At 29.6% G+C, this 15,398-nt stretch overlaps 1 protein-coding gene and 1 long non-coding RNA gene across 2 annotated transcripts in view; both read right to left on the reverse strand.

The window, feature by feature from the left end:
- The window catches only part of LOC136072622 (uncharacterized), a 33,498-nt gene extending 20,739 nt beyond the window's left edge, over nt 1–12,759 (reverse strand). Inside the window, exon 1 of the long non-coding RNA XR_010642904.1 lies at nt 12,640–12,759. This is a non-coding gene — a long non-coding RNA (uncharacterized LOC136072622). The remainder of the gene's footprint in view (nt 1–12,639) is intronic.
- LOC136090124 (uncharacterized) lies at nt 1,337–3,991 on the reverse strand. The gene is made up of 2 exons (XM_065816232.1): nt 3,767–3,991; nt 1,337–3,667 (listed from the first exon to the last, which is right to left on the reverse strand). The coding sequence occupies exon 2, from the start codon at nt 2,925–2,927 to the stop codon at nt 1,527–1,529; it is 1,401 nt and encodes a 466-aa protein (XP_065672304.1). The 5' UTR covers nt 2,928–3,667; nt 3,767–3,991; the 3' UTR covers nt 1,337–1,526.
- Nucleotides 12,760–15,398: the final 2,639 nt, after the last annotated feature.

Genomic DNA, 15,398 nt, shown 5'->3' on the forward strand with positions numbered 1-15,398 from the left:
TCAACCGAGAGTAATAAGGTGCCTAATTATACAAATTGCGTACTACTGTGTTAATTTTGAGACTAGTCCGACAGTTTATGGTTTGGAAGTCTTTTAAAAGTGTAGTTGTATTCTAAAATCGTTTTGCGTCAAGAAAAATAATACACGAATATTACTTATAATATTACTTTGAAATAAATTGATGAAGAGAGTGGCAATCATTTCGTACGTCGGTTATATGTCGTGTTTTGAAACGTTGTTGTTATAACTTTTGCAATGCTTTTTTGATCTTACCTTATAAAATAATTTTGTAATTTAAAATTTTGGCCTTATTATCATTTTAAGGCATTTATTCTATCATTTCCATACATCCACATTTTATTTCTTTAACAAAATTGCCTAGAAATTAAGAAATTTTGATGCCGACATGTTGCGTGGCAAAATGAGACATTCTGTTCTTATTTGTTTTACCGATATCTATTATGTTTACTTAATGTAAATACATAATACTTGCTGTTATCCAACATGTTAATAATTTTAGCATATTTATTATATTTACCTAGTATGTTTAAACTTTATCTAATAGGTTTATTTCTCGCATTATTTCTATTTTAAACAGTTTAATAATATTAGTAATATATACAGTGAGTAGATTTGCAAATTTATAGACAATAATTTATTACGTTTATGCTTGTTAAAAGCGTTTATTTATTTTTTATCATTTCAATATTTAATATCAAATCATAGGTTACTGTTGTAAACTAAATAAAATATCTAGACCAATAACTAAAGCAAAAATAAAACTACTACAGCCCAACACTTCCATTCCTCCTTGTCATCTGCGCTACTGGGCAAACAACCTATGCTCACTCAATAAAGACAAACGCTAAGAGCTGTTGGCCAGACTATCTGCTCTGCCTAAATCTAGTTGGCTACACGTCATATTTTTTGGGGAAACTTAGTTCACAGATTTATTAAATGTTTCTATACCCGGCTATTAGGGTGTAGTGAAAATTTTTTTTTTCCAAAATATAAAATTTAAATATTATTTTCAGATGTCCATAGACATTTTAAGATATACTATAAAATTACCAAAATAAATTACCAAAATGGGGTAAAGGGGGGAGTTATTAACAATAAACATTCATAACTATTAAACACAACATATTTTTGTTAAAATTCAAAAACTGTCATTAAATTTTTATCTATTTCAAAATAATAATTGAAAAAAAAAATTAAAAAAATTAGTATTAGAGATTTTTAAAAGAAAGACGGGCGGTGACGGGGGGGGGGGATTGAGTTTTGAGACCAAACTTAGATTACCATTTTTTTTTGTTTGCTACCCTTATTTGCCACATTTATAGCGGGAATAAAGTATCAAAAATTTTGGCTTAACCTTTTCAAAAAATAAAAAAACTATATGAAGATTAGACCTGCAAAATGAGCCTTTTATGGATTATGGACCCTGTTTAGTATAAATTAAAATGTAAATTCGTGAAGATCAAATAAGTTTAGAAATATATATACTCATTTTCAAAATATAAAAATTATATAATCATCTGTTTTAGGTTTTTTTTTGTATTGTTTTTAGGTAAAAGTTTACGGTGATGGCAACCTGCTCGGATAAAACCATCTCTTGAATCATGTCCATAGACAGCAGCACAAGCTCTTGTTGTTTGTTTAACAGCCCGCTCAACACTTTGTGTGTGGCATAGTATGGAGTCAACAACCATGGGATTTACCTTAAAATCAACTACTGTCTCAGTAGTAAAGCTACATGTTTGAATTGGCTCAAATACATTATGAGTCCAAGAACATAACTCAGTGAGATTCTTAGCATTCTTATTTATGTTTAAATAAGAAGAATGAATCCTTTCTCGGACAGATGTTTCTCCTTTGTCGAAACCTTTTCTGAGCTGTAGAATACGATCCACTACAAAAACCCGTTCTTCCACTTCAGAACTGCAAAGCAAAGTGGCTAGAACAGCTTCACTGTGAGAAAACCAGGCTCTTGATATGACATATTTTTCAACAATATCCCTGGTAACCTGGTTTTGCATTTTTACTAATCGTAAGGTTTCTAAAACATGTCTTGGACCCTCAATAAAAGACCACCTTACCTTTATATCAAACCACATTGGATAGTAAACACCAACAACATATTCAACTAAACGACTTAAAGTAATAAAGTTTTCCCCACATAGTCCATGAAGTGATCCCCAAATTCGCATCAGTCTATTTGCAGTGGTCAACCATCTGCTGTGATTAACAGGACCACACTCCATCTTTATAAGATCTATAGGTATGTTACCTGAACGTATAGCCAAAATCATTTTATACCAATAGAGCTGATCAGTTGAAAGATCATCGATCACATCTTGAAATAATTCAATAGGTCTTTCACCAATGGTTATTGTTGGAAATGCCTGAGCAAATGGAAGTAATGTAGCACAATTCAATAGCTTACCCACGACTCCGCTAAACCCATTACTAGAAGTTGTTTTACCATCAAGTTTCTGAATAAGATGCCTAAGCGGAAGCTCATTAGTATGCAGCATACATATAATCCATGTTAACTTTTTATTTAAAAGATCCTCAATTGTTTTTATAACCCCACCTAATCTTCCAGTGTTAACAGCTGTAAAGTCTGCTCCAATATACTGTAAGTTTATATCAAATTTTCTACACCAATCTGCCATAGGTTTGGCTATCATTAACGCAGATTTTTCGCCTACTCCAGGCTTAAGAGGAGAGAAATGGAATACATATTTTCCACCTGGTTCACTAGTGACAGTGTAGAAGTCCATTTTTATTGTCTTAAAATAATATTTTAATGTTGTTTTATCTTGATTATTAAAAAGAGTTAAATTGTTTCTACCGTCAAAAAATAATGCTTTAATTTCTTCTGACTGATACAACTGTAAATCTTCTGTCTGGAGCTTTTTCATTACTTTTTTTTTTCCCTATGAATTTTGTGATGGTCAATAATCAGTTTATTATCTTTTTCATTAACAATCCCAATATCTATAAGAACTGCAGAAGAAATAGCAGCAGCTTCTCTGTTACTTGTTCTGTATCTTAAAACTGTTTGAGCAAGAAGAGGAAAGTGATTTGTTTTGATGACAGATTGCTTTGATCCGTCGTCAATTTTGGTGTCCATTAACTGGCTAGAAGATTCATTCGCTTTCTCAATCACATCTACCTCTATTTCTTCATTAAAAAACTTATTATTACTTAACTCTACTTTCTTCTCCTCTAATTTTTTAAACATTAAAGGTTTTTCTTTCCTTTTGCATTGCTTAGCCAGCCGAGTATGTTCTTTTTTATCTCTACAATGTATTTGGTACACACTTTTCATTCCAACTATCAATCTCTGAGCTCTGATAAACTTCAGCTCTATTTCAGAAATTTTCAAACTTAATGGACAATTACAAATTGGAAGAAAAGCACAATGAGAACATTTTGGGTCAGAACAAGTTAGATCTTCCTTGCATTTAATACTATGTTTGCAACGAAGAAAATCAAATAGCGTGTCCATTTCATTATATAACTTATCCTTTCGAGTATTTGTCACTCTTCCCCAAACAGTTTGAGTAACTCTTTTCCACTCTTTTTCAATTCTCTGAACGATATAGTGATTAGGTTGAATTTGAATATTGATATTCACTTTTTTATACTGTACAACAACCTAAATAAAAAATATATATTTAAAATAGCTATAATAATGAAAGAGTAGAGAAAAAATATAATATATAATAATTTCCTTAAAATATTAGACTTTGCTAACTTTACAAGATGATTTTTTGGCAGCTTCGTGAATAATTTCTTTTGACACATACTGAAGATTGGCGTCTAAGGACTCCATTTCTAACAACAGTAATTGTATTACATTTCTGAGGGTTGGTAATTCAGAGGGTAACAAATCAGCACCAAGACCAATGAATTCTTTAACTTTTATGCTGCATGGGCAAGAATTACTACGTGTCCTTTTTATTTTATTCATAAAGTGTATTAATCTATAAAAATTATATCTGTATATATATATATATATATATATATATATATATATATATATATATATATATATATATATATATATATATATATATATAAAATATACATAAACTTTAAATTTTTTGTGATTCTTTAAATCATAAAAATTAACAAAAATACATAAACATATTACGAAAGTTAATTAGTTATCCTAAAATTGATTTATTTATTGAACTTAATTATTTATGTCCCTAAACTTATTTATAATTCTAGTTAAAATCTTTAACCTTTGCACATCAGAATCTAGAAAACACTTACAATTATAAAGGTAAACAACGCATAACTTATAGAAAGTAACTTTACAGACCATAAAAATTAGAGTTAAAGATTTTTGTTATTTTATGAAAATATTTAATATTGTTTTTTATAGTAAAATAATTTACAAAGATAAAATAAATTGTTTTGATAATATAAAAATTAATTTAGTAGTTAAAAAATAAGTGTTATTAATTTAACTTATGTAAATCTGTATTTTGTTTTTTATTCAATGTCTCCGTTTATTTTTCTTCCGACCAAAAATAGTAGCGTTATTTAATTTAATCATTATAAAATATTTAAAACTTCATTTTGGTAATTTATTTTGAAGATATGGGAAAAAAAAATTTATAGTATATCTTAAAATGTCTATGAACATCTGAAAGTAGTATTTAAATTTTCAATTTCGAAAAAAAAGTTTTTTCACTACACCCTACCGGCTATCAACCACATCGCAAAAACAGAGACAATAGGGGTGGCGGAGTTGCTATTTATACAAAAGACAATGTCATAGTCAACGAAGTTAATGCTACTCAGCTCAATTTGATATCAATTAAGCAAATCTGGGCAAAAATAAAAATTGGTAAAGAATTGTTTCTCCTTGGTTGCTTATATCATCCACATAACCTCAATAATCAGGTTCTTACTAAGTGTATCACATCGAACTCGGCCGCTCGCCAGATACTGCCAAATATAAAATGTTCGGCTATGCTACTATATAGCGATTTCAATTTTAGTCTTAAATCTTACGAATCCTTTGAAGTAACCGGTGGCATTGAATCTGTTGCTCATGTGAGAGATGAACGTCATGGCGATATCAGGTTTCAAAAGTACCTTAATGAATGTCACCCAACTCAGCTTGTCACATTCCCAACGTACCGTAGTAGTCAACACGTCGAGCATACTTAATCTGATCATAACAAATAAGCCAGATTGTACTATTTTCATCAAGCAAGGTGACTCTCTTAGCGACACTCCAACGGGCCAGGCACATTGCTTTATTGAAGGTCAACTTGCTGTTGCTGGCCTTGACAACTCGCCTACTTGTTTGACCTTATTATGAGGCCTTGATGACCTTGACTTATTTGGAGCCAAGCAAACTACGCAGTGATATCCGCGCACATTGTAGATGTTGATTGGGAAACAGAACTCACTGGTCTTAATGCAAAAAATAACTACTAGCTCTTAGTAAACGTGTATAATGCAGCCATGAAACTAAATTTCCCATCAACAACTACTCTCTTCACAGAAAAACAAGAGCAATTGGTAACACCAAATCTTATTATAGCGGTCAAGGCTAAGCATACCTCTTGAGCCAAGTACGTTAATGCAAGTACATTAATGCAGGCCAAGTATATTAATGCGGTACGCACAAATAACTCAAGTAATCACATCGCAACGCATGCAAAAACGTTACTAAAATAATAAAATCTACCAGGCACAACTTGCCAGGAGTTCGAAAGCAACCCTAAAAATTGTCAGGAAACACTATTACATTGCTAGAAACAGCTAATAACAGCATCACTACCGATACCGGCAATTTAGGCTCGTTGTTAACTATTTTCAATCGGTTTTGTTTTAGAGCCCAAATGGTCATAAACCAGCCTTTGAAAGTTGTACTGAAGCAATTTGTGTTGTCGACCCAGAAAGTTTTTCTATCGAAATAGTACAAAATTGCCTCAACCACTTGAGGAAAGAAAATCAATTGGTTACGACGGCTTACACCCACTAGTCTTTCGTAAATGCGCAGCTTTGTCAAATCTCTTTTGCTTATCTACAGGTTTTAATATAATTTCCTTAGATCAAAAAAATGGAAAGCGAAGTGGTGGTTTAATAGTTTATATTAAAGAATGTTTGCAGTATATTACCAGGCCTGACATGAGCAATTCTGATGATGATAATGAGGTCATAACAGTTGAAATCCTAACAAAAAAAAGATTTAATTATAAATTGTTGTTATCGCCCTCCTTTGGGGCAAAATTTTAACATATTTTTAAATGGCATTTTAAAAAAAGCATTCAAGAAAATAAATTATATTACTTAGTAGGTGACATTAACTTGGATTGTTTCCAATACCACACTAGATATGCCGTTAAAAAATTTTATAATGAGTTATTTGAACACGGTGCTTTTCCCATAATTAACAAACCAACAAGAATAACTCCTACGTCAAAAACTTTAATTGACAACATTATAACAACTGATGTTTTCAATAAATCTCTTAAAAAAGGCATTACTAAAAGTGTCATCTTGGACCACTTCCCTATTTTTTTGCTCTATTAATATTGACACACAATATCTCAACTGAAACAAACTTTTAAAAAACGATTTTTTTCGACTGCTAATTTAAAAACATTTATAGAACAATTATCTTATCTTCATTGGAAACAAATAAATACCTGTGCTGACGCTAATTTTGTTTATAATACGTTTTTTGAAACGTTTTATGAAATATATGATGCTAATTTTCCGAAACATACAGTAAATAGAAAAGCTAAAAATGTAATGTCACCATGGATCCCAAAAGAACTAAGAAAATCCTCTAAAATTAAACAAAAATTATACATAAAATATTTAAAGACAAAATTTGAACAAAATAAAGTTCTCTATAAAAACCACGCTAAAGAATTTGAAAGACAAAAAAAAAATGACAAAAAAAATGACAAAAAAAAATTACTAATCTAATTTGCTTGAGAGAAATAATCTTAATTCGAAAAATACGTTGGAAATTCCAAGAGAACTCACTGGCATGCAGAAATTAAAAACGAGCGCATTGCCTAAAGCTGTTAAAATTAACGAAGAAACATCATATGATCAAATTGTAATAGCTGACAAATTGAATATAGTTTTTGTATCAGTTGGTCCTAATCTGGCCCGTTCTTAAATTCTTTTGAGGTATCCTTTGAGGAATTTGAAATTTCTTTTAAAAAGCTTAAATCTAATAAATCAGTTGGTCATGATGATATTCATTGCAATGTTATTATCGACTCGTACGAAGTCATTAAAGATATTCTATTTCAGGTTTGACAATGTTCAATAAAACAGAGTATTTTTCCCGACAATCTAAAAATAGCCAGAGTTTCAACTATATTTAAAAGGGGTGATGCAACCAATAATTCAAATTATTACCCAATCTTAATTTTGCCTATTTTTCTAAAATTTTAGAGAGAATTTAATATAATGTAATTTTCAATCACTTATCTTCAAATAATATACTGTATCAAAATCAATACGGATTTAAAAAAAGTAATTCAATCGAACACGCTATAATCCAAATTACCCGCTATATTGCTAAATCTTTTTAAAAATCTCAATATGCGTTAGGTGTTTTTATCAATTTATCAAAAGCCTTTGATACCAGTAACCACAAAATCCTATTTAAAAAAATAGAGTATTATGGAATTAAAGTAAATATTTTAATGATACTTATAAGTTATTTAAGCAACCGTAAACAGTTTATTTACTGTAATACAACGGTCTTTTCCAATTTATAAGATATAACAAATGGGGTTCCTCAAGGTTCTATACTAGGACCTCTTCTCTTTCTAATTTACATTAATGATCTCCCTAAAGCCTTAAACTTAATGACGTTCATGTTTGCCGATGATACTAATCTCTTTTATCTCATAACAAAATAACAACATTCTTCCAAAATATGAATGTTGAATTAACAAAAGTTTCTGGTTTAAAATGAGCTGTTATAAATGTTGAGAAAACTAAATGGATACTTTTTCATTCAACTTCAAAAAAAAGCTACTGTCTCCTGTCATATCCTTACTTTTTATTGACAAAATTCAAATAAAAAAAGAACTAACTACTAACTTTTTAGGATTCAGTATTGACGAAAACCTTAGTTGGAAGTTTCACATTGATTTGTTGTGCAACAAAAATGCTCGAAATTTTGGAGAAATATACAAAGCTAGAAATACTTTAAATAAACATAGTTTAATACAATTATATTTCTCTTTATTCCATAGCCATATAAATTATGCAAATATTGCCTGGGGTAATACCAATAAATCTAAACTGCTACCTCTTTATCGTCAGCAGAAGCATGTTGCTTGTCTTATCAATTATAAAGATCGATTTGCTCATGCCAAACCATTATTATTTCAAATGAAAATTCCTAATATTTATCAGCTGAATATTTTTAATATACTTTGTTTTATGTACAAATATAAAACCAACGCATCTCCTGTTTCTTTTCAAAACCTATATACCTTAAAAGATAAAAATAAATATAACTTAAGAAATGATAATCAAATTCGGCAACCTTTTTCTCTACTAACTAATTTTGGAAATCATGTATTTCATTTCTAGGAGCTTTTCTTTGGGACAAAATAGTTTTGAAAAACTTTGATTTTTCCCATGAATGGAATTATCTTCCATTCAAGAAAAAACTAAAAGAAATTCTTTTATCTTTTAAAGACATATTTTTATATTTTTTAAATTTTTCTGAAAATGAATATGAAGCTTGTTGCATAAGGTAATATATAATAATATATCTGATCCACATCTTATGCGTTTATGAAAACAGTACTTTTTAAAATATTTTTGGATTTATATATAAAAATATCAAGAATTTCTTTATACCAATTTTATTTATATATTCTGACGAAATTTACGTTCTCGCTAATTATTATTACGGCATTGTTTTGTTTTTTTATTTTATATTTCATGTTAATTTAATGTACTTAATATTCACGAGCGGTTCTCGATGATAAGACCTGAAGGTCTTCTGTGAGTCTCCGCGTACTTTTTTTTTTTTTTATGTACATTTTGGCATCACATCTAAATGGCAAGAGATTATTAGTGGCGTTCCTCAAGGCTCGGTCTTTGGCTCCTTGTTCCTTGTAATCTTTATTAATGATCTACCAGACATCATCAATCATTATACAAAACTGAATGCCGACGACTGTAAAACTATTGGCATAATTAAAAATGAGTCGAACAACATCACTCTCTAAGCTGACATTGACAGAGCAGTGGAATGGTCGCATATTTGGCTCATGCATTTCAACGTCGTGAAATTCAAAGTAATGCATGTTCGCCGCGCATATAATAAGTTGATGCACAAATACTTAACAACTAACGTCGACGGCACACATCGTTCACTCAAAAAGACTGCAGTTGAATGAGACCTTGGTGTGATGATCTCCATCGACCTTAACGTCAGACCACAAGTAGAGTCAGCCGCATCAATAGCGAATAAAATGCTAGAGCGACTCAAAAAAATATTTTGCAGTCGTAGTTTTTATTTATGGCGCACACTATATCTCATTTACATTCGCATCCACCTTGAGTTTGCTGTGCAAGCCTGGTTACTGCATTTAAATCCCAACATTGCAATCCTCGAACAAGTCCAACATCGAGAAACAAAAACAACAGTATCTGTTAAACACCTGTTCTATGAAAATCGACTCGAACAGCTCGGTCTAATAACAATTGAATAACGCTGTAAAAGAGCAGACCTTATTGAGCAATTTAAAATCATGCGTTATTTTGAGAGGGCATAACCAAAAACTAAAACGCCAGCTTGTAAAGAACAACTATTTTTTAAATAGAGTTGTTGTTCCATGGAATGCGCTTTCCCAAGTAGCAGTACATATGTATATTTTAAGTATATTTCGAAATTTAAATATGGTTATAAACTATTAGACAATGGTTAGACAAAAAGGTGTAATAAGTAGGGTGTAATAAGTAGGGTGTAATAAGTAGGGTGTAATAACTAGCGTGTAATAACTAGCGTGTAATAACTAGTGCATAAAATATTGTGGAAACCTCTAAAACATTTTTAATGAAGATTACGTGGTATGCAATTTTAATAGTTTTTAACTGATAATTTTTGTTAACACACTAATCGTTTGTCCTAACTCACCTTATACATATCCCACTTTACCCCAATAGCACGGTTCCTCTAATATCAAAATTATTTATACTTTGTTAAAGCCTGTCAATCTTATGGGATGGAATCAGTGTCCGAATGATGCTTTATTAGTTAAAGCTTGTTTGATGCAATATATGCGTTATATATAAAAAAGATATTGAAATTATTCTAGAAATATTTTTTAGTGTCCCACTTCTCCCCACTCTCCCCTACCCTTAGAAAATTGCTCAGATTTAAATATTATTTTTATAATGATGCGTGCGGAATGCAAAAAACGATAAAAGAGGGAATGAAAAAAATAAAGAAAAGAGAATGGGAAAAAAAATCGAGAGAATAAAAAATTTACGAAGGGGGAATGAAAAATAATCAGGAAGAAAGAAAATAATGAGAAATGAAAAAAAGGGAGGAAATGAAAAATAAAATGAAAGAGAATGAAAAAATAATGAGAAATGAAAAAAAAGATGGAGGGAATGAAAAATAAAACGAGGGAGAATGAAAAAATAATGAGAAATAAAAAAAATTAGTACTTATTGTTATTGCTCAGAGATTTCAAATAAAAACTGCTGACAAAAGTTTTAAAAAATTTTAATGATTTTTGTTTAGTGCCAAAATAAGATTTTAATTTATGTCTAACAAAAAAAAAAAAAAAAAAAAAGCCAAGAAATTGAAAAAAAGAAAAGAAACTGAAAGTTATTTTAAACTTCAACTAAATAAATGAATTTAAAAAAAAATTTAAAAAGCAGGCGGAGTGTGAATTTTCAACAGTAACTTATTAGGTTTTTAACTGGATAAGAATTTCGCCTAATGACGCACGATTTTAAACTTTTATCAGTTGAGGTTATAAACATCACTTGCAAAAACTTAATTGTGTACGTCATATAAAAACCTTTTTCTGGTAAACATTATAAAATTTTAATTATGAACCAAGATTTATGAATTTTCGCAAGTTTGAAAAGTAATCGCAAGTTTCGAAACGTTTGCGAATATGAAAACGACAAAGAATATTTTTTTTGATTTTTTTTTAAAACTCATTCTTACTAAAAGTAAACCAACACCAACAACAAAAAACAGTACTTCAGTTTATTTAGTTTCAACTTATATTTAACAATTTCAAATATATAAAAACACAAAATGAAATATTTATAACTGACATACCTGACCACTTTAAGGTATTTGAAATCGCTCAAAAACGTATAAAAAAGGTTTTTTGAAAAACATAAAAACCCCATAGCAAAAATAATAATGATGTTTATCGAGTGACTTTTTATTTACAGTGAATTTTTTTTTTTTTTTGAAAAATAAATATAATTTGATAAATTATGATATTTTACATCACATGTTTTTAAATTTCAAAGTCACTCCTACAAACCATTTCCAAAAAATTTTGTTAAAACAAAAACTCAACTAAATCCAATGGATAAAACTGGTAAATCATAAAATCCTAAAAAAGAATGTATAAAAAAATATATATGAAAAGTATATGCATATATAAAAAGAGTTCAAAATAAAAATTCTTTAGAAAATGAAACAATTATAAAAATAACAAACGCCATTTCATGACAATTGTAAAATGCTCAAAAAAACTCAAATGTACCGGTAGTTGTTAAAATAGAAAGCTAATAAAAAAAAATTTCGTTTATAATATCTTTAAATTATTTGATAAAACTAAATATACATTAGTTGTTTTTATTGAGCTGAGCGAAATCAATAAAAGTCTATATCTGACACTGTCGATCATCATATTTTATAACAAATTAGAATTAATATTATATTAAAAAATATTTTTATACAAAAATTATGGTATCAAACTGTTAAATATTGCGTGGTTTAAAAGCTATTTGTCAAACAGAAAGCAATACATTGCATGGTAAAGTGGAAAAACTGACGATATAAATTTATTTTTATGCACCTATGCCATCATTATGAAACAATTATGTGAAATTCAGTAAACAAGAAACTTTTATATCTTACTGAATGGTTTCGAGCAAATAAATTATCATTAATTGGTTAGGTACCAAAGGCAAAAATACATTTTTTATCGTTTTCACAAACAAGATAAAACTCCGTGAAAACTTTCATAATTTTGTATTGCCAATCACAAAAAAAAAAAAAAAAAATGAAATCACATTGAAATTTATCGGCCTAATCCTTGACTCTTGTAACGTGAAACAACGGAATAAAAGTTATGATGCAAAAAAAAGACCGCGTGATGAAACATTGACCTTCTCAAAGGATATAAATAAAAACTCAAATGAATAATAGCCATATTTTAAAGTTAAAACAATTCATAAAATTTTTAACGGCGTCTTCGCAAGAATCAGAAATTATTGGCATTAGTTGTTGTAGACATACATAAAAACGAAATTCAAAATCTAAATTCCCGAAGTTAATTGATAAATTTTGCATAAATAAATCAATGTTAAAGTGACTTATAACTCTACAAACGTTACAAAATAAAAAATTACCTTAAAATATAAAAATAATTTCGAGGAATAAATTTTCGTGATTAGAAGACCAGAAAATTAGTGCAATTGGCGAAATTTTATCAAAAGTTAATAATTTTTTAGAATCGTGCCCAAAAAAGCTCTCAGAAAGAGAGCGACAAATTGTTTTAAATTACGTTAGTAATTTTAAAATTTTAATGAGTTCGAATTGCATTTATATTTAGACTCTTTAAAGTTTGACAGCAGCATTTACGTTACGAAAAATGCTTTTAAATAATTCCTAAAGTAAGAGTTCAAACAATATACAGAGGCGTTTTGAATACTGCAGGAAAATCAGGCCTGAAATTCTTAATGAACATTCATTTTAGCATTTAAAGTTCATGAATTTGTCCTTATATCGGGCCAATTAATAGATTTTTTTAGATACAGCTATTCAGTTTTGGTGACTTTTTAATTTAAACAGTTTCTTATCAACGAAGTATTATTAATAATTTCTTATATTGATATTAATATTATTTCTTATCAAGAAAATAATAATATTCTATTCATACGTCCTTGTTATAATCAAAACAACAATGCATCATAACAGCAGCTGGTGGAGCATTGTTTAAATCCAAATGGCTTAAGATTCAATGCCGGCTCTGGTAAGAAAACTGACCAGAGCCAGCATTAAATAGTAAATGCTATTTCGCAGTGCTCTGTGATAAGGTCGTAAGGACTTCTTTGAGCATCTTAAACCTTTAAAACCGCAATAAAAAAAAAAAAAAAAAAAATTTTCACAGCGTTTAATTGTAAAATAACAAAAAAATGTGTTAGAAAAAAAAAATGTTGATAATAAACATTTATCAATTTTAAATGTTTGTATCAACAAAAGTTTATAAATATATTTTACAATGTTCGTGACTTTCAATTTTGTTTATAAATAATAATTTTATTAAGTTTATTTAGAGTAAAACCGGGTCAAACCGCACACTATCAATAAAAATAACATAATTTTTTTCTTTTTCTTTTTTTTTTTTATTAGATAGGTAATAAAAACTACATAAGATAATATAAATATATGTTACAAAAATAATAATACAATTATCGAAAATATTAAATGTAAAGGAAAAAAAAATTGTGCGGTTTTTAGGCGACATTCTGATAAAACCGCACACTTGAGAAAACACTGAATTTTTTAAATTTTAACTTTTTTTTATTATTATTATTTTTAACACAACTTATATTTAAGAAACTATACTTAAGTTTTTACATTTTTTGCAACAAAAAAATTTAGTTCCAACTACACATTTCTTTGGTAAACATGTTTCTTTGCACAACCGTTCCCGACACATCGAATTCTCGCATTGCAATATTTCTGTGTGTAAGTTTACTCTACACATTTTACATTTTGAAACTTTTAATCGTTTGGCTGCTGGTACTTGTTCTTCATTATTGTTTTGCTGAGGTTGCTCAGGCATTTGAGTACCTGGCATAGAGAGTCTACGCTTTGCGTTAAGTTTAGCAATTATCATGACTTCCTTTATTGCTTTTTCTTCATCTTTTTGTTTGAGGAACTCAATCACATTTTCTTCGGTAATACATTTCCCGCCAAGTTTTGACAAGTTGCACTGCTTCGATTTCTTACATGCGATTGATTTCTTACTTGAAAAAACTGCTTCAACTCTATCTTGATACTGTTTTTGCAACGCTCAACACATGTTTGATATCTATCAAAATTGAAGCTGGTGTAGTTGAGAAAGATGGTAATTGGTGTGTAATTGAAGTAGGTGCTGCGGTGGCTGTTAAAGATGATGAAACTGTGTCTGAGCAAGATGGTGTATATGCTACGGAGACTGCTAAAGTTGATGAAGGTGGATTAAATGCTTGTTTGATTGCTAATGCCTTATGATTTATGTTGTTTTTATTAAGTGGAAATAAGCCAGTGTACTGGAAACCAGCGATTGCATGCAAGCGTGTAAAACATTTACCACAGTACAGCAGTTTGAACAACGGTGAAAAATTTTGTTTATCTAAATTCATTTGAGTCTTTTTTTGAGTCTAATCTAAGTTCATTTGAGTCAACATTTTGAGTCTTTTTAATACTTTGTAAGTATTTCTTTCCATGACAATAGACACCTCTATCCAATGGCTGTAGAATATGTGAAGAATGTTCTGATAGACAAATCAAGATTATATTGTGTTTTTTGCACAGCAATACCGCTTCCAAATATGAATACCACCAGTTTTCTCAGTTTTGGCTATAAATACTTCTTTCAGTCATTTAACAAACGTATCGTGCTCCATCCAACCTGATTTTGAAATTGAATATTTGGTGCCAACTGGACCACCTCTTGCCCAGTCAGGACAAAAGTTTCTTTTGGCTTTGTATATCACAAATAGTGATGGAAAATGGCCATCAGCGTTGCAGCAGTTGTTTACTATATAATTAATTTTTTCATTGTTGCCAGTAACTTAAATGCACGTCTTGTCCCATTTCGACACACTACGGTTGCTTTGCCTTGATCACCCAAAAAACCTGTTTCATCACAATTCCAAATATGCGAACCAGAAGTTATACCAGTCTGTTGATATTGCTTGACAACGCATTCAAAATAATGATCAATTATTTCTGGCGTACAAGAAGTGGCTCTTTTAAATGCTAAGTTATCCGCTTTTCTAGTTGAAATTTCTTATGACCATCTCTTCATAAAGGCATAAAACCAGTCTTTACCAGGCCTGCCATTTTTGAATAAGTACAATTGATCTTCGCGTTTAAGGTAGCCACATACAAATTCTAG

This window comes from Hydra vulgaris, chromosome 13, assembly GCF_038396675.1.
Source record: "Hydra vulgaris chromosome 13, alternate assembly HydraT2T_AEP".
NCBI classification, from domain to species: domain Eukaryota; kingdom Metazoa; phylum Cnidaria; class Hydrozoa; order Anthoathecata; family Hydridae; genus Hydra; species Hydra vulgaris.